The 21,499-nt window shown below is 36.3% G+C and overlaps 1 protein-coding gene across 1 annotated transcript in view; it reads left to right on the top strand.

Annotated features, from left to right (window-relative positions):
* NYAP2 (neuronal tyrosine-phosphorylated phosphoinositide-3-kinase adaptor 2) overlaps positions 1-21,499 on the top strand; it is a 118,947-nt gene that overhangs the window by 70,486 nt on the left and 26,962 nt on the right. The window contains exons 3-4 of the mRNA XM_070946174.1: positions 5,557-6,654; positions 18,779-18,988. Coding sequence (XP_070802275.1) covers positions 5,557-6,654; positions 18,779-18,988 — 1,308 coding nt within the window. The remainder of the gene's footprint in view (positions 1-5,556; positions 6,655-18,778; positions 18,989-21,499) is intronic.

Below are 21,499 nucleotides of genomic sequence, written 5' to 3'. Positions count from 1 at the left end.
TAACTGATTTTCTTGGTCTCCGTATCAAAGTCTGAATAATCTATTATCTAAAAATAATCATAGAGATATACAATTCACAACCAGATTAAATACATAAATAAGAACAAAAGCTATTGAACTCAATAGAAATGAGTGCCCCACTTAGATTTATTTTTTTTCATGGGGGCAATGTAGCCTACCCCTGTCTTACACAGCCAGGTAGCTCTTAAAAGGGCAGGACATTTTAAACCTCAAACACAAATACACAATTCAACAACCTTTTGTCTTGTAAAAGTCCATTTCTTCTCTTCATTTTTGAGTCAATTTCTTCCTGATAGCATCAACCCAAATCTAAGCGTGCTACTCATTGGTTATTCCACTCATGATCCACTCCTCCACTCCATGGATCGCACACTGTTGTGCTCCTCACTTTCTTGGCTTAAATCATCTTTCCAGATAGCATTGGGTTCATTTCCTTCATGGATAGAATTTTCTCAAGCTGCAAGCAGACATGCCAGCAGGGCATAATGCCAGGAAAAGCCTTGTACAGTCTCCTTTTACCTCTTGCTCATGAGTCACCTTCCTGGCACTCCAAGAGGAATGCTGTGTCTCTCATTTCCCTTTTGTAATTTTAAATTAGTTAGGGTTAGAATGGTTCGGCCTCCTGTCAGATTTGTTTTAGGATGTCATGGTTGTTATCCTGACTTGGAATTAGCTCTTGTTCTTCCCTTTTCATTCCATTTTTTTATAAACATTATATTGTAATTGCTATTCTGTTTGGTCTTATTGTATACCTCTTAGAGCAGGGGTGTCAAACTCATGTTGTCACGGTGGCATCACGTGATGTATCAGGACTTTTCCCCCCTTCCCTAACCTGGGCATAGGTGTGGTGACACATCTGGCCCACAGGCCGGGAGTTTGACAACCCTATCTAGAGTTTAGAGATGGGTGGTGCCTAAATTTTAAATGTTACATTAATTAAATTAAATTGACTGACTCCTTTATTCTCCTATCTCACCTGAAAACTTTGACTTCTTTTTATTTCCTCAGGTGATGTCCATATTTGCTTAACGATTACCATTAAACAGGTTGTAAAATCAGGTGTGATCACATGGTGACTGCTTAGTGACTGGCATGACTTACGACCATAATTCTGGGTTTGATTGTGGTCATAAATTGAAGATAGTGGTAGTTTCATAACAGCCAATTTATTTCTGTGCTTCTTATAGTACACCTCTATATGCCTATACCAGTTTCATTCATCTCACTAGTGCTACTGCAACTTGTGAAATACAACATTCTTTACCTTTATTTAAAATTTTCTGAATAAATTTGGACCCAAATTATATATTAACTTTCAAACATAGGTATGTGGAAGCTCATATTCTTAACCCTTCTATACACACTGAGCAATGTACATAGTAAAACCATTTTTAAAAAAGGAAAGATGTGGAAAATTCTATCTGGAGTAAAGATGAGGAGGACAAAATTTGAATGCTACCATTCTTTAAGATAGAATCCCAGTTCCAGTCTGGATGGGATTGTATTTCATAATATGAAACACAATTTTTTCAGGACTATCTGAAAAAACTATCTATTTTTTGTGTTCTTATAAGCTCCTGCTTGGGACACTTGGTGTTCTGTCAATCTATTTTTCAATTGCCTGCAATTTTTCCAAGCATTAGGAGTTTTGTATTTTATTGCAAAATGCAATATTGAATCTTTAATTTCATGATTAGGGTTTCCAGATAGCCTTCTGGCTGTACTTTATTTAATATTGAATTATACAAAATGTACAATTTAAAAAATGTATTGCAAGAAAATAATATGAACTCAGTATTGTTTTTGTATAGTTGGAAGAAAGGGGCATTTATTTCAGATATATGGTCTATATATGAATGTAGAAAATATGTACTTAAAGGTAAAGGTTCCTCTCGAGCATATGTGCTAGTCCTTCCCGACTGTAGGGGGTGGCGGTCATTTCCGTTTCAAAGCCGAAGAGCCAGCACTGTCCAAAAACATCTCCATGGTCATGTGGTCGGCATGACTAAATGCCAAAGGTGCAGGGAACGCTGTTACCTTCCCACCAAAGGTAGCCCCTATTTTTCTACTTGCATTTTTTAAACAGTGCTTTCAAACTTCTAGGTTGGCAGAAGCTGGGACAAGTAATGGGAGCATGCAGCACTAGGGATTCGAACTGCTGAACTGTTGATCTTTCAATCGACAAGCTCAGCATCTTAGCCACTGAGCCACCACATTCCCTATCATGAAAAATTGGTGTTTTGCAAACATGTTAGTGCAGGGGTGGCTATTGACTTATTTATGTTTATTCTTCACTCAACAGATTCTTGCTGTAATTTGGCAGGAATCATCTTGGATAGGTTTCTATATCTAAAAGAAAACCATGGAGAGTGTGACTTATCATTAAACATGGCTATTGACTAGGGTGGGTTATTCGTGGAAGTTTATGTGCTAGCACAGAAAGAATATTGCCCTTGACAGAAATGTCAAAGTATTAACACAACATTGTAAGTTTTTCTCAGTCAAAGAGATTGCTAACTCTCCATTCCATTGCCAATAGGACACTAAATATCCTACAAAGAGACACATACAGGGTGTCTCATATACACATTTGAACCATTCATGCTAAAAGTTTTCAGAAATGTGCAGAATAGCAATAGCAATAACACTTAGACTTACAATATATACCGCTTCACAGTGTTTTACAGCCCTCTCTAAGAGCTTTACAGAGTCAGCCTATTGCCCCCAACAATCTGAGCCCTCATTTTACCCCCCTCAGAAGGATGGAAGGCTGAGTCAACCTTGAGCCTGGTGAGATTCGATCTGCTAAACTGCTGGCAGCCAGTGATCAGCAGAAGTAGCCTGCAGTACTGAATTCTAAACAGTGCGCCACCGCGGCTCTTGATTGCTTACTTATGTCAGTAACATTTCATAATTTTTACCATGATTGTTGTGTGCAGAATTGCTGTAGTCCTTTGTTTGTTTCATTTATATACTGCTGTAAGCTACACAGTTTAAACATGCAACAATGTATGAAGAAAATACCATAGTAATGAAAATCAAATATTAAAGCAAGAATAATAAATAATGCAGAAATAGCAAATAGAGAGCAGCAACTCCAATCCTCCAATGCCTTTCAGAACAGTTCCAATTTATCTGTTTCCAGAATACTGCTCATAAGATTGCTATTGGGTTGGGGTGCAACTGAGAAACATTACCTGATAAATTCTTCATTCTTCACTTCAAAAAATGGAGAACTATTCTTGGGGCAAAGGATCATAGTACCTCCAGTTTGGTTTGGTTTGGGTTTGAGATGTAAAGATCTGTATCACCAACATAGTGATAGTATTGCTGTGTCCTATTTCAATTTAGGAGTGCAGCGATACACCGATTTTTTTTACAGATGTACAGCCTCTGTGAATATCTTATTGGGATACCCCAACTAATTTAGGAGCATTTTTTTAAAACATTCCATGTTTACCAGCCTTAGTCCTCAAATCAGATCCTTCATCCAGGCACATCTCTGTTAGACTCAACTCAAGGAATACTGAATTTTGGAACCAAAGCGCCATACATATTTCTTCAGGAAGAATTATTCCAAGACAAGCCAAACAATTTTTGATATCTCAACTAACATAATCCCCAAGCGGAAAAGGAAGGGGTCCTTGAGAAAATAGGAATCAGAAGGCAAGTTCATCCCAGAAGATTATGTACTTTCTTCCTCTCTTTTTAAGATATCTGTCTTTTTAAAGCTCCTTTTTGGGGCAATGCCCCAATTTCCCTTCTCATTAGCTTGTGACCACATTTTTCCAAATAAGAAGTGCTTCCTTGTCCTTCTTTTTGCTTTCCCTCTGTTCTTCCTAATATTACTATTCCTATAGAGCTTTAACAACAGCAAAAGAATATCACAGATCTTTTAAAATAAATTATAAAATATTTATACCCCAGTCTCCCTAGAAGAAAAGGGGGGCATTTTTCTTTTTTCTTTTGTTTAATGAAAGGTCTTCATATATTCATTCAGAAAAGGAAAATTAGTCTGGTAACGTGATATGAAGGAAGAATGTTTATTTTATTCAGTGATCTTCTATATTAAGCATGCTGGTACAATCAACTAACCTTTATGCTACTGATTGTATTGCATTTTCTGTGTGTGGCATAAAATGACATTGTACACCAGGTGAGAAAATGCCAGGTGCTACCACAGTGCATTTCAAACCATTCTATCTTTAACATGCTATAAAGCATTTAACATAATGCTTAAATGGCAAGCTGAGAGGAGCTAAAGAAAGGAAGGACCTTTTCAAAGAATGGAGAGGTGCAGATTTGGATAAACCTGAAGGTCATTTCATACAACCTTTCTTAGAAGGAGGCATGTGACATCTAAAGAAAGCTTATTTATTAATCCATGCTGTTTATGGCATAGTATAGAAAACTCCATGAACTGGAAATGTGTTTCAGACAGCATTCAAGTTTTCTTTCTTTCTTTCTTTCTTTCTTTCTTTCTTTCTTTCTTTCTTTCTTTCTTTCTTTCTTTCTTTCTTTCTTTCCTTCCTTCCTTCCTTCCTTCCTTCCTTCCTTCCTTCCTTCCTTCCTTCTTTCCTTCCTTCCTTCCTTTCTTCCTTTCTTTCTTTCTTACATTTATGTAGTCATCCATCTTATATCAAATTCTGCATCAAGATTGCTTTAATTTCCATTTCATGAAATCCAAACCTGTGGAAGTTGAATGCATACTAATTGCCCACTTATCTGATTAGTTTGGGCATAAAATAAGTCTTGGCTGAGTCCAGTAGTTGAAAATCACCATACTTTAGACTCACATAAAAAAGTCATCTGTCTTTTCCATATATTTTGCATAGGAGAAAAGGTGATGTTCTACATGTCTATGGAGATTTAGATACTAATTTAGCCCATCAACATAGGTTATGAGTGGAATAGATTTGGAAATATTTGAAAAATAACATGTACAATTAGGTCATTCCACAGATAAAATTGCATTCACTTCTGTAAAAATAGGCTATTTAGGCACATGTTAATGATGTTCACTGTGCCTTATTGAGAAAAAAATGGAATAATTCGAATAACAAGACAACAACATCATTTTGTAAGGTTTTTGTGTTGTCCAGTTCTTAACAAGAACTTTAAATCATTATGGGAGGAGGGGGAGTTGGAGGTGAGTAAGATGCCACAGGGGAAAAAATTGGCAAGAGCCAGATTTGATCTTAAGTGCATGTACTCTTTCCATTCCTTGTTCAGCATAGAAAAGAATTCTGGATTAGATGTTTGGATGATACCATATGAGTAGTCTTATGTTCATAAAGTATGAACAGACAATATCATTTTTGATTAAACATTGCCACATCTAAGCAATCAGTGAACTTGGTGAGTTATTTCCACTATGTTTCATTAAAGATATCTTTCAGCACACAAAATAGTTCTGGAGAACTTACATAAAAGATCAATCATCAAAACAGAATAGGCATTTTCCAACAAGTATGTTGAAAATACACAATGTTTTTATTAATTTTCTGATTAATGTGTATTGTCTTTGCCTTATAGTATCCACCAAGCCAAGGCCTCACAGTGATGAATACACAAAGAAGGTTCCTCCCCCAAAGCCAAAGCGGAATCCAAACACTCAACTAAGTGCATCTTTTGATGAAACTTATATCAAAAAGCATGGCTCCATAAAGTCTGTGCTAAGTAGAGATGCTTCTTTGACCCAAGTCAGCAGTCCTGCTCTAGATACAGAGGAAGAAGAGCCAGTTTATATTGAAATGGTTGGAAATATATTAAGAGACTTCAAAAAAGACGAGGAAGATCAAAATGAGGCAGTATATGAAGAAATGAAATACCCCATCTTTGAGGATGGAGGCCAAGATTCAAAGTGTCCATGTGAGTTTGACCATCATAGCTGTTCCTCTCAGTGTGCTACTCCCACAGTGCCTGACCTTGATTTCACCAAGTCCTCAGTGCCATCCACTCCCAAAGGTGTGATTTGTGATATCCCACCACCATTTCCAAATTTGCTTTCTCATAGACCACCGCTCTTGGTATTCCCACCTGCACCAGTGCAATGTTCCCCAAATTCTGACGAATCTCCTTTAACACCTTTGGAAGTCACAAAGCTTCCCGTATTAGAAAATGTGTGTTATATTAAACAGCAAAGTGGAGCTTCTCCATCCTCACTGCCACCTCATACTCCAAGTCATCAAAAACTAGAGAAAGATCAGACAGCTTCCCATGGAACTACTACTCAAGGGCACTCCTCTTCACCTCCACATCCTTCTACCCTATACAGAACACAGTCTCCCCATGGCTATTCAAAAAGCCATTCAGCCTCTCCCTCTCCTGTGAGTATGGGTCGGTCACTTACTCCTTTAAGTCTCAAAAGACCTCCTCCTTATGATTCTGTACATTCAGGAAGTCTCTCAAGAAGTTCTCCATCAGTGCCTCATTCTACTGCCAGAAACATATTGCAAGAAGGAGGGAAAATGGTAAATGCCTCTGTCAATACCTACGGGTCATCATCACAGAGTACTTCACGTTCTAGAACACCAACTAGTCCTCTGGAGGAATTAACCAGCCTTTTTACCTCAGGACGAAGCTTACTGAGGAAATCTTCCAGTGGAAGAAAATCTAAAGAGCCTGCAGAAAGTAAGTGTCACCTATTCTTTTAAAATAATTATTTTTTTATGAAACATCCAACAGTGAAACTTATATCTTACATATATTTTGACATCCCTTTCTAACATGAGCTGAATTTATAATAGTCCAGAAGAGAAGTTTCATAGATTTAAAATATTCATGATATACTATATAAACATTTTTGCAAACTAAGTTTAAGAGTATTAGGCAAAAAATGTTGTTTAAAGTAAATCTTCACAAGGCAATGGCTATGTATTCTCTTTTCATCTTATATATATATATATATATAGAAGATGTGGATATATATATATATATATATATATATATATATATATATATATAATAAACCAAAATGGACTAGATTGTGATGTAAATTAAAACTGACAGAAATTCAGCAATTTGTTCACCCTTAATGCAAGTATTCCCCTACTGAATTTCAGTAGCAATGAAATAATTTGGCTCACGTTAAAATGAAAAAGTTTCAATTATTTGATATATTATCAAATGGTGAATATTTGAAAAAAAAAATCATCTATTTCAATGATATCTGAACAATGATATAATATATTATTTACAAACAACTGTAGGTCAGTTTCAAGAAAACACACAACCTATGGCAGTGATGGCTAACCTTTTGGCCATCGCATGCCAGGAGTGGGGTGAGCATGGGGGGGGGGTTGTGCATGCACCCACACCCATAATTCTATGCACCCCGCACATGCACGTGTGACACCCCCCCCCCCACGCTCCACCTGCTCCTGGCACACAATGGCCCAGTAGGCCCGTTTTTCTCTTTCCCCTGGCTCCAGACCTTTTCTAGGAGTCTGGGGAGGGCGAAAATGGCCTTTCCGACTACTCCTCGGAGGCCGTCCAGAGGAACTGAGCTCACGTGCCCACCGATATGGCTACATGTGCCACCTGTTGCACGCATGCCATAGGTTTGCCATCATGGACCTATGGTATAAATTATGGCCAACATCAATGGGAATCCCATAAATACATGTCCACACATGAAATCCAAGTACAAAAAGAATTTGGAAAAGAATGAGGAACAAATAAAATATTTGGAAGACATTAAAAAATGTTTCCAAACCAAGTTTGTTTTTTTAAACGCAGACGCACAGAGAGACACAGACACAGACACATGCACGCATACACAATTCGCCTAATACTGACAGGGATTTTGAAAGCAAAGTGTGGGTGATCTATGCAAGTAATCTTCATCAGAACCTGGCTCTTGTGGATTTACATTGTCATCCAAAGCAAATCAAAGAAAGCAGCAGGACCCTACACATTTAATCAATCATGAAGCTTAATTTATAAGCAGAGAGGGATTTTTTTTTTTTTTGAAGGACTGCCAGATCTGTTTTGAAATATTAAGCAGGTACTGAGTTACCATTACTCAACTGTCATCGTTCCTTGTTTTCTTCTTGCGGTTTTAAAATGCTTAAATATAATTTTAAACTTTGACTTTAGTGAAACCATGAAAAGAAACCATCGCATCTTAAGATGCTTTTTAGCAAAGTAAATAAGTAAATAAATTTAAGGACTGGCATCCTTAAATGGCTTGGGGCTTAATTGCTTCTTTAGATTTGAAGGTCTTTGTCCTCAAAATCAGATTAGATTGGGGTGGGGGGCAGAGTTAATTTGAAAGAAAGCAGGAATACACAAAGAACACAGCAAACATAAAAAGCACCTCAGTCTTTTGTATTATATTGGTTCTGATTATCTTCTCCATGTCAGAGAGAGTTCTGGTACAGATTGTTGGAAAAATGAATAAAGTGCAGATAGGAATTGAACACTAAGTCTTTAATAGTATTACAAAGTAAGTATGTCTGATATACTATTCCCTGGAGATCCTATAAAACCATTTATGAATGACTTTGAGCCATCTTGAAGGCAGTAGAGCCAAGACATATTTTTGAGAGTTTATTTTCTAATTCTGTAGTTTAAAAAGCAACCGGCAATAAAGTATGTCTTTTGGACAGAAAAAAAAGCACAGAAAACATGCTGAGCCCAATAAACTGTTCATTTTGGTGTTCTTTGTAGAAGGGCATCCACATTTTAGATGATTTATATGTTATAAGGCCACATCTTTTTCTTTTATAAATTTCTCACTCCTATTCTTTACACTTGTAGAAGTGTATGTAAATATAGAAAGTTGCCTCACTATTCAATATGGGATAGTTTGGTGACCTAGCTTAGTACTGTTATTTGAATGCCTCTAACTGAGGTTTATTACGTCTCATCAACTACTTATTTTCTTTTTAAGTGGTAATGCAGAAATTGAAATATGTAACTTTGGTATATAAAATATGAATATTTTTATTTAGTTATAGATTAATTCCATCATTTATTCTTCCTATCACAAAATCAAACTGCATCAAGTTTTGGTTGATGCTGAGACTCTAGAAAGAGTACAGAGAAGAGCAATAAAGATGATTAGGGGACTAGAAGCTAAAACATATGAAGAATGGTTGCAGCAATTGCATATGTCTAGTTTAATGAAAAGATGGAGAAGGCAGAACAAGAAGAAATAGATGGCACTTAATCAAGGAGAGAACCAACCTAGAAGTAAGGAGAAATTTTTGAACAGTTGGAACAATTAATTAGTTGAATGGCTTGCCTCCAGAAGTTGGGGGTGCTCCAACACTGGAGGTTTTTAAGAAGAGATTGAACAACCATTTGTCTGAAATGATACAGGTTTTCCTGCCTGAGCAAGGGGTTGGATTAGAAGAATTCCTAGATCCCTTTTAACTGTTATTATGTTAAGATCCATTCAACCCACTAAACCATGAGTTGGGCAGGAATGCTGGAATAGTGCTGTGGGAATTAGTGATTTTATATTGAAGTGTACAAGAAGAGATAGACAAACTGAAAGTATGAGTCACTGAAAAATATTTCACTGAAAAATATTTCATCTTTGTACAGTAACTTGGCAGCTTGCAGTCCATCATGTAAAAAAAATCACTCTTTATTTGTGTGGCACAATAATTAGTAGAAAACAACACCAGATTTGTGATTTTGTGGAATGCAATCAAATCTGGATTTAGAATAATGAATCAAAGCAATTTGTGTGTTTGTGCGCATGTGTAAAAGTGAGATATAGAAAAAGGAGCATATCACAATATTTATAAATAATTAGAATGAGATAGCAAAGAAATGATGAAGTTTATATGACAGAAAATGTTGCTGAAAAAAGAACTCCACTCCATTCAAACAGTAAAATATATATTTTGCCATTATATGCTTACTTTTCCTGCAAAACAAGTTTTAAGACTGCTTATTTCACAGCAAATAAAGAATCCTAAAGACCTTGGGACAGGATTTGACTCATCTAATTTGCATGATCAAAGTTCCAATTTTATATACTGGGCTTATAAAAGTATATGGACAAAAACCCAGTTTATATATCATGCTTATAGTCTGGAATATTCACCCAATCCAATTACTATTAACAACATTCAGGAATGAAAGGCAATCATAGGGTAGCTAAAACATAGTGAAGTAGAGTAACTGCTGGTGTTGAACTGCTGGTGCTGCATGTAATTGGTTAAGCTGGATTCTAAACCTGGATGATTGTAGCTCATAAGTATAAGCCGATGTATAGGTTCTAAATACATTGACCAAGCAGAGATAAAAATGAATAGATTCTCCGTCAAGAACCATCCTACAAGGTTCTTTCTAGTGAACCTGACTATCTGAACACAGGAGAGCCTGATTTACATTTGAAATAGACTAAATAAATAAATAAATTTATTGTCATTGTATGTGTATACACAGTATACCCATACAACGAAATTCACTTAACACCCAAAGACCAGGTCCAACACACATAACAATCCCCAAACACACTCTCTACCCCTAAACCACCCAAACATCCACACAACAGACCAAGTAATTCTGTCCAACAGCTCACTGATAGTGGCCCTTTAGTTCATTGTTGAATGCAATTTTATCTGGGATAAAAACTATTCAGAAAACGTGTGGATTAGTATTCATTTGTTAATTCTTTCAATCATGTAATGGCTGTCATAAACCAGGAACCAAGATTATCTTCATTAAATTGTTCAGAACTACAGAAAATAGTTCTGTTCGTTGTGCAATGCCCAATAAACCACAGACCAAGTTGGAGATTTGCAAAAGCTTTATTCTGCGCAGAAAAAGGACACAGGGGGATCACGCCCATTAGGTCTGTGCAAAGAGCACTCCTGTAACAGTTTTTATAGGTACTTCTCCATAAGCCTACCTTAAGCCAACATCTCTTAGGTCTCCTATGACCTTATCAATGTCTATTAATATTGTTTTGCTTGCATTTGCAATGTAACATGTAGTACCCTATGCCATAATTAGTACATTAACAACCCCCACCCCAGTTCCTTTTTCCCCAAGCCATAATCATCTATTCCTGTACTTGTGACCCTCAGGTTCTCTATTCATGCATTTGCCTTGTTCCATTACTGCATTAAGAGCAAACATGTGCTGAGGATTTTACTAGCTAAGCTGTTTCCATTATTTCTTATGCAGTAGCAACTGATTGGAAAATGTCTGCAAATAATTCCCTGTAGAGACTAGAATTTTAGGGAAGGGGTCTTATGGCCTTTCTTTCAGAATTCTAGCCTGAATATTTTAGCCTTTGCATAAATTCTTATGTTAATTTTTGTCATTTTTATGGATAGGAGTAGCTACATATATAAAGGAAATTAATCACTTTTAGTCTTCCATTTATATCACTGAAAACATACTTTATGTAAAAGATACACATTGTATTAGTGATGATATTACTTATATCTCAGTTCTCAACCCTCAAAGATATGATGGCCTAATAGTCATCCCTGATTTAGGAGTAAATCATGAGTGTCCCTCCCTGCCCCCACCCCAGCAAAAAATAACAACAACTAAAGAGCTACAAATCTACAAGTATTCTTGTAGAGAAACATTTGGAAAAATCATTACAAAGTAATTTAAGGATTTCACTGGAATAATCATTGTAAACGGTTACAAACAATAACAATAATAATAATAACAATAACATGTTGAGGTAATCAGCTGATGCAAAAGGATTCTGCCTATCAGCTGGCATATCATTCGAATATACCCTGCAAAAAAACTTTGTTAAACCAGAATGAGCTTTGATAAATGTCTAAACTACTCATCTAGCCAGTTGTTAAAACTTGCACCATCCAAATGAAGAAGAAGCTCATCACATACAGTACAGAAGCGCTGAATGGAACTGATTCCACTGTCAATGTACTCTATCATCTTTAGGCAGCATCAGCTTCAGATTTCCTTGGGTAAAATGCCTTTAACTGGCCAAGTCCTTAGGTGCTTTCATATTTCTTTAGCCATGAGGACATGCTCCTTTTTAATAGTTTCTTGCTATTTATTTGTTTGTTATATTTATTTGCCATCTATCTTGCCATGGCGCTACTCTAGGAGGCTTACAACAATAAAAAGGAAGCAATGAAAAGAATGTAAGCAGAAGTTATATAAATCCAACAATGCTGTAAAAAAAGTCACATACCCATCCACAAAGATATAGGTCCAATTCCACCAATCTTTTTGAAATGCTTTCTACTTTTCACTGTCTATCTTTATGTAGTGAAGAGGCAGCTTCAGATAAGACTTGAAAAAACCTTAATTTTATTTCATTGGATTGGGTTGAAAAAGCCTGACTAATCCAAGTTCACCCAAATAATTCTGTGCAGAATTATAGCAGTGAACTGAACCAAAGAGACCCCAAACTAAGTCTATGTTGATGGCCACACCATTGCACTAGCTATCAGTTTATAGAGCAGCTTTTTTCCTTAAATATGTATGCATCTGGGTGTTATTGAATTGCAAATTTGATTTGCAGCTGCTATGTAGATCTTTGCCAATTTGCTAATAAATTCAAACGTTCCTCAACATTATAATCAAACTGCATTATATATGAAAGAGCTGTTCTTGTTATTCCATTACAATGGTCATTTATAATGTATTGTAGATATAAGAAAATGGCAATTCAACTTAAGTACACTTAAGTTCTTTGAGCAGGGGCTGTATGCTACTTGATGTAAATAATGGTGGACTGATAAGACGGAGTTAGTAGCAGACACAGCTGGTTTAGTGTATAAAGAGGGAAGAGATGGGATAGCACCGTGATGGTGAACCTATTGCATGCATGCACAAAGTGGCACATGGAGCCATGCCACCTGGCACGTGTGTCGTCATCCATTCCTCTTTTGGATTTGTGATGTGCATGCACGCATGATGATCAGCTGGCCTTTTTGCATGCGGCAGTGCCTGAAACTAGAAGAGCTGATCTTCCATTTTTCTGCATGAGCATGCGTGCCGGCCACATATATGCATGCGTGCCAGAAACCTAGAAGAGTAGCTGGCTGAAACCGGAAGTTCAGTAGCTAAAACTGGAAGTTCGTTTTCGGGCACGCGCATGTGCCCTGGGCAGCTCCTCTTCTGGGTTAAGGCCCAGACGTGCATGCACACGCTCCCTTTTTGGCACTCGGTGCCGAAAAAATTCACCATCATTGGGATAGCACATGGCAGGGAATAGGAAGTAGGAAAATCTAAGAATCCATTCAAAGATTGAGTGCCACATATAAAGTATCTAGGTAGCAGGAAAGCATAGTAGGAAGCAACTGGAGGCTTGTTTTGCCCTCCATTCTGCTTGTGTGCCTGGTCTTTGAAACAAAAATGGTAAGTTTTCATTCTAATTTTAATTAACACTCATAGCAAATATACTAGATTCTTACCCAGAAATCCAAGTGATTATACTTGCATTACTGTTGAGAATATCTGGGATATTATAAGTAAAGGAACAAATAAAAGCAATAGTGTTGTTGATGTCTATTATTAGCAGAGGTGGGTTTCAGCAGCTTCTGACCAGTTCTGGAGAACCAGTAGCAGAAATTTTGAGTAGTTCGGAGAACCGGTAGTAAAAATTCTGACTGGCCCCACCCCCATCTATGCCTCCCGAGTCCCAGCCAATCGGGAGGAAATGGGGATTTTGAAGTAACCTTCCCCTGGATTGGGGAAGGAATGGAGATTTTAGACTATCCTTCCCTGGAGTGGGGTGGGAATGGAGATTTTACAGTATCCTTCCCTTGCCACGCCCACCAAGCCATGCCCACCAAGCCATGCCACACCCACCAAGCCATGCCCAAAGAACCGGTATTAAAAAATTTTGAAACCCACCACTGATTATTAGCAATAGCAATAGCACTTATATACCACTTCACAGTGCTTTACTGTGTGTAAGTGGTTTTTACAGAGTCAGCATGTTGTCCCCAACAATTTGGGTCCCCATTTTACCCACCTCAGAAGGATGGAAGGCTGAGTCAACCTTGAGCCTCGCCACCGATTACTTGCTTAACCAAGGAGAAAATGTGGATAATGCACATTTTGCATTACCCACAAGAAATAATGCAATTTCTTACAAAGAAATGAAATTGTAACAGTGAAAGACTTTACCCTGACATCTGCTTTGGAAAAATGACCTGCATAGATTATCTTTCCAGGAAATTCCTGACTCTCCTTGCTGACAACTTTCTCCTTCAAAAGGTAGAAGACACAAAAGAATCAGCTATACTTGAGTGTATTTGATACAATGGGTATATTTGATACAATCAGTGTCTAAAACTTAGCTGAAGAAGTGGAAATAACAAGAACAATAAAGCAAAGTGACTATAATGTAAGGAGTTCATTTTTAAGAGAATCTAAAACTGACCATCAAACAACAAAAAAGTGGTTTTTTCCCCCATTCAATTCTTAGAGCAATAAGAAGGATCTCCTAGCTCGACGAGTTATTTGGAAAATGAGTTTAAAAGCTGTTGAAATCCTTAAAAGGGGTTTCCAGAAGCACAGTTGCTAACAATATCATTCTTTTAAAAGAAAATCACGAAGAAGTCAAGATAGCTGGAGAAAAAGCTTAACGATGATCTGAGAACAACCACAAATACGTTACTGTAATGGAAAGACAGACTTGCAAACAAAAATCAAGATATTGACCCAGAAGCAGCTATTTTGCCATTCTAGAATCCATGATTTAAGAAATTCGGTGATGTGCCATTTAATAAATGCTTATATGAACTCATTGCCAAGAGAATGCTGAGGAACCATTCAGTTAATAAGCTGAATGGAGTGGGGCGGCGGGGGGGGGGGGTGATTTACAATTTATAAGGCTAAAGCAGGGGTGAAATCCAGCAGGTTCTTACAGGTTCTGGAGAACCGGTAGCGGAAAATTTGAGCAGTTCAGAGAACCGTTGTGGAAATTTTGAGTAGTTCAGAGAACTGGTGGGAATGGAGATTTTGCAGTATCCTTCCCCCAGGAGTGGGGTGGAAATGGAGTTTTTGCAGTATCCTTCCCCTGCCACACCCACCAAGCCACGCCCACCAAGCTACACCACGCCCACCAAGCCACGCCCACAGAACCGGTAAAAAAAATGGATTTCACCACTGGGCTAAAGAATTGGTCAGCCTGATAGGATGAAGACTCAAACAGGCTGACCTTATTATGAAGCAGCATTGCTTGGAAGTATAGCTAGTTAAAACACTGGCCTACATATAACCTCACATAAAATAGTGCTTTCTGCTAAAATGAGTGTTGATATATTTGGATTTATAACAGAGAGCAGGGAAAGATGAATGAATAATACAAGTGCTGTTATCTGATACACTGTGGATTATTTGGAGAAGACTAGCTGAGAATTGCCCTCATTTAGAGATGCTTCAATTATACCTTGTTTGCTTACTAAAAAGCTGTTCTGCAGTTTATAACAATAATATTATATCAGTTAATAATTTCTTGGAAAGCTTGTGCCAGATCAATCAGGTAGAGTATATTCATTTGAATAATAAGAATTTTAGATAAAGCATTCCCACAGCTCTGATGTATCTGCCTGCTGTTATTGTGCAGAAGTAAGTCAAAATTTACTAAGAGATGTTTTGCCAAAAAAAAGTCTGATATTTAAATTTTTCTATTAAAAAAAAGTAAGACTGGTTTGCAGAATTTTTTCTAAATGGTCTTCATTTTTCTTTTTTCCTTTTGTGGTGAATCATATTTTTCCCTTGCAATGGGGAATTCAGGTTTTCAATGCTGTTACCATTTAGCAATAAAAACCCCATTAGTATTGTGTCCATCTAGAAAAAATTGAGGGGAGACATTGCTTTTTGGGATAGTGCCTTTTTAAAATTTTTATCTGTTGCGGGATTGACTTATTGTAAAATGTCCCATTTCTGAGTCAGTCGAGGTGCGGTCTTCATTTCATTTCATCTCCTTCTATTTCAGTTTTTTCCTCCATTGGAATTTATAAAAATTCTGCAATACATGGATGCATTGTCATGGATGAAAATTGGTTTGTGTTTCAAGTACTCACAAGTAACTTTAGTTATTCTAGTTCTGGAATAGAAGTGATAAATATGAAAACTATAGGGAGATAAGTCCTGAATGTGGATAGATGTACTTGGATGTACTTAATTGCTTGCTGCTCCATCTCAGTTAAAAATTATCAAACTTAATTTATGAAACTAAAAGAAAAAAGGCCACAAGGAGAGAAATCACAAATACGGATATAGGTGAAGCAAGAGATTTCAACTTTGGGAAAAACAAATTATCTTTTCACATTCATCAAAGAATATTAAATCAAGAAACAAATTCATCACTATACACACAGACAATAATGTTCTCTAAATGATTTTCTCTATTTTATGTCTTCCTCGGGTTTTTTTTTAAGGTTTAGAAAAATATTGGTGATTTTAAAGCTGTGTTTTTGCACAATTTTATTGCACAATATTTTGTACAATATTTTACACAATATCATGTGGGTAAAGAATAAACATTGATGGACTACAAGTTCATTCAGACTGCCTTTTTTCCTGTAGGTTCATTAGTTTTTAAATAAACTGAGAAGGGAAGTTTGTCATGTAAATATATTAAATGTCCTAATGTTGACAAACTGCATGTCTGCACAGCAATGACCTTAAATGAACAGCATTTGCAGTATTTCATCCAAAGAATTGGAGAGAAACTATGGCAGTATTCTGAATTGGTAGCTGGTATTTGTTGGAATAGAATCATTGAATAGAATCATTCTTAACCCTGGTTTCACAGATTTCATATAAATTCTTCTTTATTGATTCCTGAGCATTCCTGCTTCCAATCTGACCCGTGCTTCTGTTCCTTTCTCGTATCCTATCCCTTTTTCCTATGATTGGTATCAGTTCTTCATTACAATTGTATTTTACTATGGTTGTGTTATGAGCAACTCCACATGGAGGGACTGAGAGATGGAAAAAATGCATCCTGCTTTGACAACTTGTTCTGTGGTGGTATACTGAAAAACATAAGCCTTATGAGCTTATATAAGCGTGCTACTGCATCTATCTAAAGTGTTTCTTCCACATTTAAATGCTTTTAATTTTTTTCATAAGGCTGTGGTTTAGGAACATGGTTATCTTCCTTTGATTTATATGAAGCAATGATAAATGTTCTATAAAGCCAGAATTCATTAATCATTGTTACTAGATCTTCCAAACACATGAGAAGTCCTTTGGAAGAACGGCGGCATATAAATAAATGAAATAAATAAATGAAGAATGTAAATCAATATTGAATTTTATTTTGCAGTATAAACAATGTACTTATTTATTTTATAGCTAAATACTGTATAAGACAAGATGCAAGCAAAGTAGTCATTCATGGGATGAGATACCTATAAAGATTTCTTTCTTTCACTGGGTCTGTAAGGGCAATAGAGCTAAATAATATTTGAGGCTGTTAGTTCACAACTTAAAATTATTAATTTAAATATAATCTCAACTAAGTCAGCAACATTTCAGTTCTTTTATTTTTGTGGTTATGTTTAGTCAGGGTTGCATCTGAACTACATGCTGCTTTTCATCCCTACTATCAATGTGAATAGCAGACTTAAAAGGAGAGTCTATTTCGAACTGTGTATCAGTAGGAATTTGGAAACCTGATCACTGTAGAATTTTCCTCACTGTCCCATTTCTTTGATTTATTTTCATGATTCAGTCATTGGTGAGTCATCTTGTGGTTTTTGATATGAGCTTAATCAATTTAGTTAGTATTTATTGTGTTCACTTAGAGTAAACATCTTGTGTAATATAAAAATTATTCTGAAGATATTCACAGCACAGGTGGCATAGAAATACTATCAGGAATTGACCTCAGCTTGAATTTTATATATCATAAATTATATAGAAAATGTACAGAAGCATTATACTCACAAGATGATTTCATGAAATATTTGAATGTACCTTGAATTATTTGCAAAAAACATAATAAAGGTAGGATACAAACTAAATAAAATAAATTTCTAACTTTACCTGAAGTCTTTCCATCCAAGTAGGTCACAAGTAATATGAAGCAACTATAATTCTTGATTACCATATTTTTCAGAGTATAAGACACACTTTTTTCTCCCCTAAAAGAGGGTGAAAATTTGGGTGTGTCTTATACACCAAATGTAGCCAAAAACGTGAGGCACGGAGGAGACGATGGTCTATGGTAATCCCTGCAGCCTGGAACAGCTGATTGGGGGTCTTCTGGGAGGCTGATCCACCCGCCAATCAGCTGCTTGTGCTGAATCAGGCTGCAATAATGTGCTGAAGCTGACCTGGCTGTTCGCTATTTGCTGCAAGGACTGTCAGAGTTTGTAGCAGCAAACAAAACACAAGCAGAGGAGAGGAGTTTCAGTTTTAGTTTCAGAGATCAGCATAGCATGCAGCTTTAGAACAGTTGACCTAAGCCGTACCCAGGCTCCTTGCTGTCTCCTTCCTTATTGCTCACACAGCAAATACTGTTTCAGTTTCTAAACAGTCTCACACACTGACAGGACACTAGCCAGATTAATACTGATGGATGCTGGTAGGCAGAGGCAGATTTTTTTTTCTTATTTTCCTCCCCCAAAACTAAGGTGCATCTTACACTCCGGAGCATCTTATACTCCAAAAAAAATAGGGTAATTTGTTTAAATTTTTGCTTATTATGGTCTTTTGTACAGTACATTTACAGTAGATCTCAGGCAGTAGCTTACTGACTTGGGAAAAAGTAGTGTATTGATGCAATTAATTTGCACTTTTTAATGAAGTATGAACTTTGCATATTTTGCAGAACCGTTAGAGGAACTAAAGATCAGAAGTCACAGTACCGAACCATTACCAAAGCTGGAAAACAAAGAAAAAGGAGGTCATCATGGGTCATCTTCCAGAGAGCCAATAAAAGCTCAGGAATGGGATGGAACACCAGGACCATCACTTGTGTCTAACCGACTTGGAAGGTCTTCTGTTAGTCCAACCATGTTGGCAGGAAATAATAGTTCAGGTAGGTATAGTTAGACCCATTTGCATAGCAATACAATAAACAAATAGTACTATGGATTTCTAGTGAAAATATTTGTGAAATTCACAAAAATCAAGATTACTTCAACATGGATGGTACTTCAACTAAATGTAATCAGGTGATAATTATCTTTCTTTGGCCAAAATTATATGCCAAACAAGAACATGGTAATACTTGTCTAATTGAAACCTATTTTAATTCTTGTCCATTTTTTAATTTTCTCTAAGTTATTTTCTGTGTATGCATTCTTCTATACTCTTTTGTGACACTTTGATTAGTTTTATGAGTAATATTGCACATGTACAGGTTATAGTATTGCACAATTATTTTAATTGATGATCAATTTATCTACTACTACTATGATTTTTTAACATGTGATTTTATTATGATTTTCTACTATGATTTTTCTAATACTATGATTTTTACTACTATGATTTTTTTTTTAAAAAAACTGCTACTATGATTTTCTATGATTTTTTTTAAAAAAACTGAAATAACAGACAAATCTAATCCAAATATCTCTATACAACCTAAAAATAGTTTACTTTAGTTCATAACTATGATTTACTCACAATTCTGAACTTTTTGATAGCTTAATTTCTACATTTGGTTTGTTGTTAGCTAAAACTTTTGCTTTTGTTCCAGTGAATTTATGAAACCCTAGTTAAAACTGAATTGTTGATTAGGAACATAAGTCAAGTGTACTCTGAGTAAGAGGGAATTTCACAACCAGAATAATCTCATATGGCTAGTGTATTGCTGACATATAAAGAAGCCTCAGGAATATATCCCCACTAGATTTTAGTTGCTAGGCAGGTACAAAAGGGAGTTCACACTATACAAACAATATAAGGCATTATATGCCATTACAAGCATTTAAAACTTAGTAAATTAACAGCAACCTAGCCATGACAATTTGGACTGGCTGCAACTTCTAGCTCAACCTCAAAGGTAACCTAGGTATTGAATTGAAATTACCCAGTCAAGACCCAATTCTATAATCATGCTTTGTGAAATACAAGGAGCTGAATAAAACTAAACAAGTAGAAAATGTATGCTGTCTATCAAGTTTTCATTGCTTCAGATTTAAAGAGTGGGGGGAAGGCATGTGCATGGGGGTACTAATGGACCACCAGAGAATAATGCTTAAAGTTGCTGCACCTTTTCCTGGGATCCCAAGCTATCCAGCTGCAGCAGAATTGTAGGAAAAACACACATTGGACTATTAACAGATGTCATTTTCTCTTTGAAGCTAGAACATTGTAAAGCTTTGTTACCTACATACAACCATAGGAAATACAGTATCAGTTTTTTTCATGTGGAATTTGAACTAAAGATTAGAAGTATAAAAAGGAGATCAGTAGTCTGGAGACAATTTTAAAAAAATATATAGTAGTTGACTTCTCTTTTACTTGCCAAATCAGCTACTTCTGTATAAAAATTATCTTTGCTTGCTGTAAGGATGAGTAGAAAGTTTTCAGCAATGGAGCCGGCTGAGGCTGGTTTTACACCGTGAGATAAAGGAAACTCATGGTAGTTTTCATGTTTCAACTACAATGAAAATAGAAAGCAAAAATCCATTCTCCCCTCCAAGTCCTCATCCATCCTAAAGTATAGCTGTGTTCTGGATTTTGTTCATCTTATCCTTCTGTTGTAGAATTGATTGTTGCTATTATGTGATGTTGGCCAATTAGGTCCAATTTTTTCCTTTTTATACATGCCACCTCCTTAAGAATATGCTGTTGCTTTTTCAGTGAAGACCACAAGGGGTTCACAAAATGGAATTCTTTAGTGAGCTTAATAGTGGATATTTTGAAGAACATTTTCTACAAGCTTATAGCTGCTAGGAGATGGTATTTTGCATTGCCATCTGCTGTTGGAAACATGCACTGCATCTCATTTCCAAATACTTCCAATATTATGTTGCCTATGTCTGGATGTTTTTAATAACTTAACATTCCAGACCTTGGAAAATCATTCAGCAAATCAATTAGAAAAACAGAATGCTTGCCAAATGCTTGCCAAATCATTTGGAAAAACAGAAAATAATGAGGGACCTATTCTACCTGATTCTTAAACTTAGATGTTATGATAAAATTATGGAAAAGGATGCTCTACGCTCTTTCCCGTTTCTCCATTGAAATGTGATTTTAATTCACTTCCAAATATTTAATAGATGAATATATATGATTATACCCCCACTATCCCTGTATACAGAAACGTGTATATACATAATCCCAATATTGCTGTTGTTTAAAGTTGCTGAATCAAATATATGAAATATAAATGATGCGCAAGGAGTACCTCCAAAAAAATAATAATTCTGATTGCAGTTGTGGAGACGTTCTGATCTTTGTATGGACTGTGATGGATTCTAATTTCTGTGTTCCTACATAGAAAGCCAGAGCCTCATATCCCATTGTATAGAAACAGCATGTCTGGCCTATTCCACATGCTGGATAAACGAGTCAGGTGAAAATTGAAGAAGCAGCC

Source organism: Pituophis catenifer, unplaced genomic scaffold, assembly GCF_029215685.1.
Source record: "Pituophis catenifer annectens isolate HBS135680 unplaced genomic scaffold, rPitCat1.0.hap2 SCAF_6, whole genome shotgun sequence".
NCBI lineage: Eukaryota > Metazoa > Chordata > Lepidosauria > Squamata > Colubridae > Pituophis > Pituophis catenifer.
Note: the sequence above shows the minus strand (reverse complement) of the source record. Positions and strands in the feature narration are given on the sequence as shown.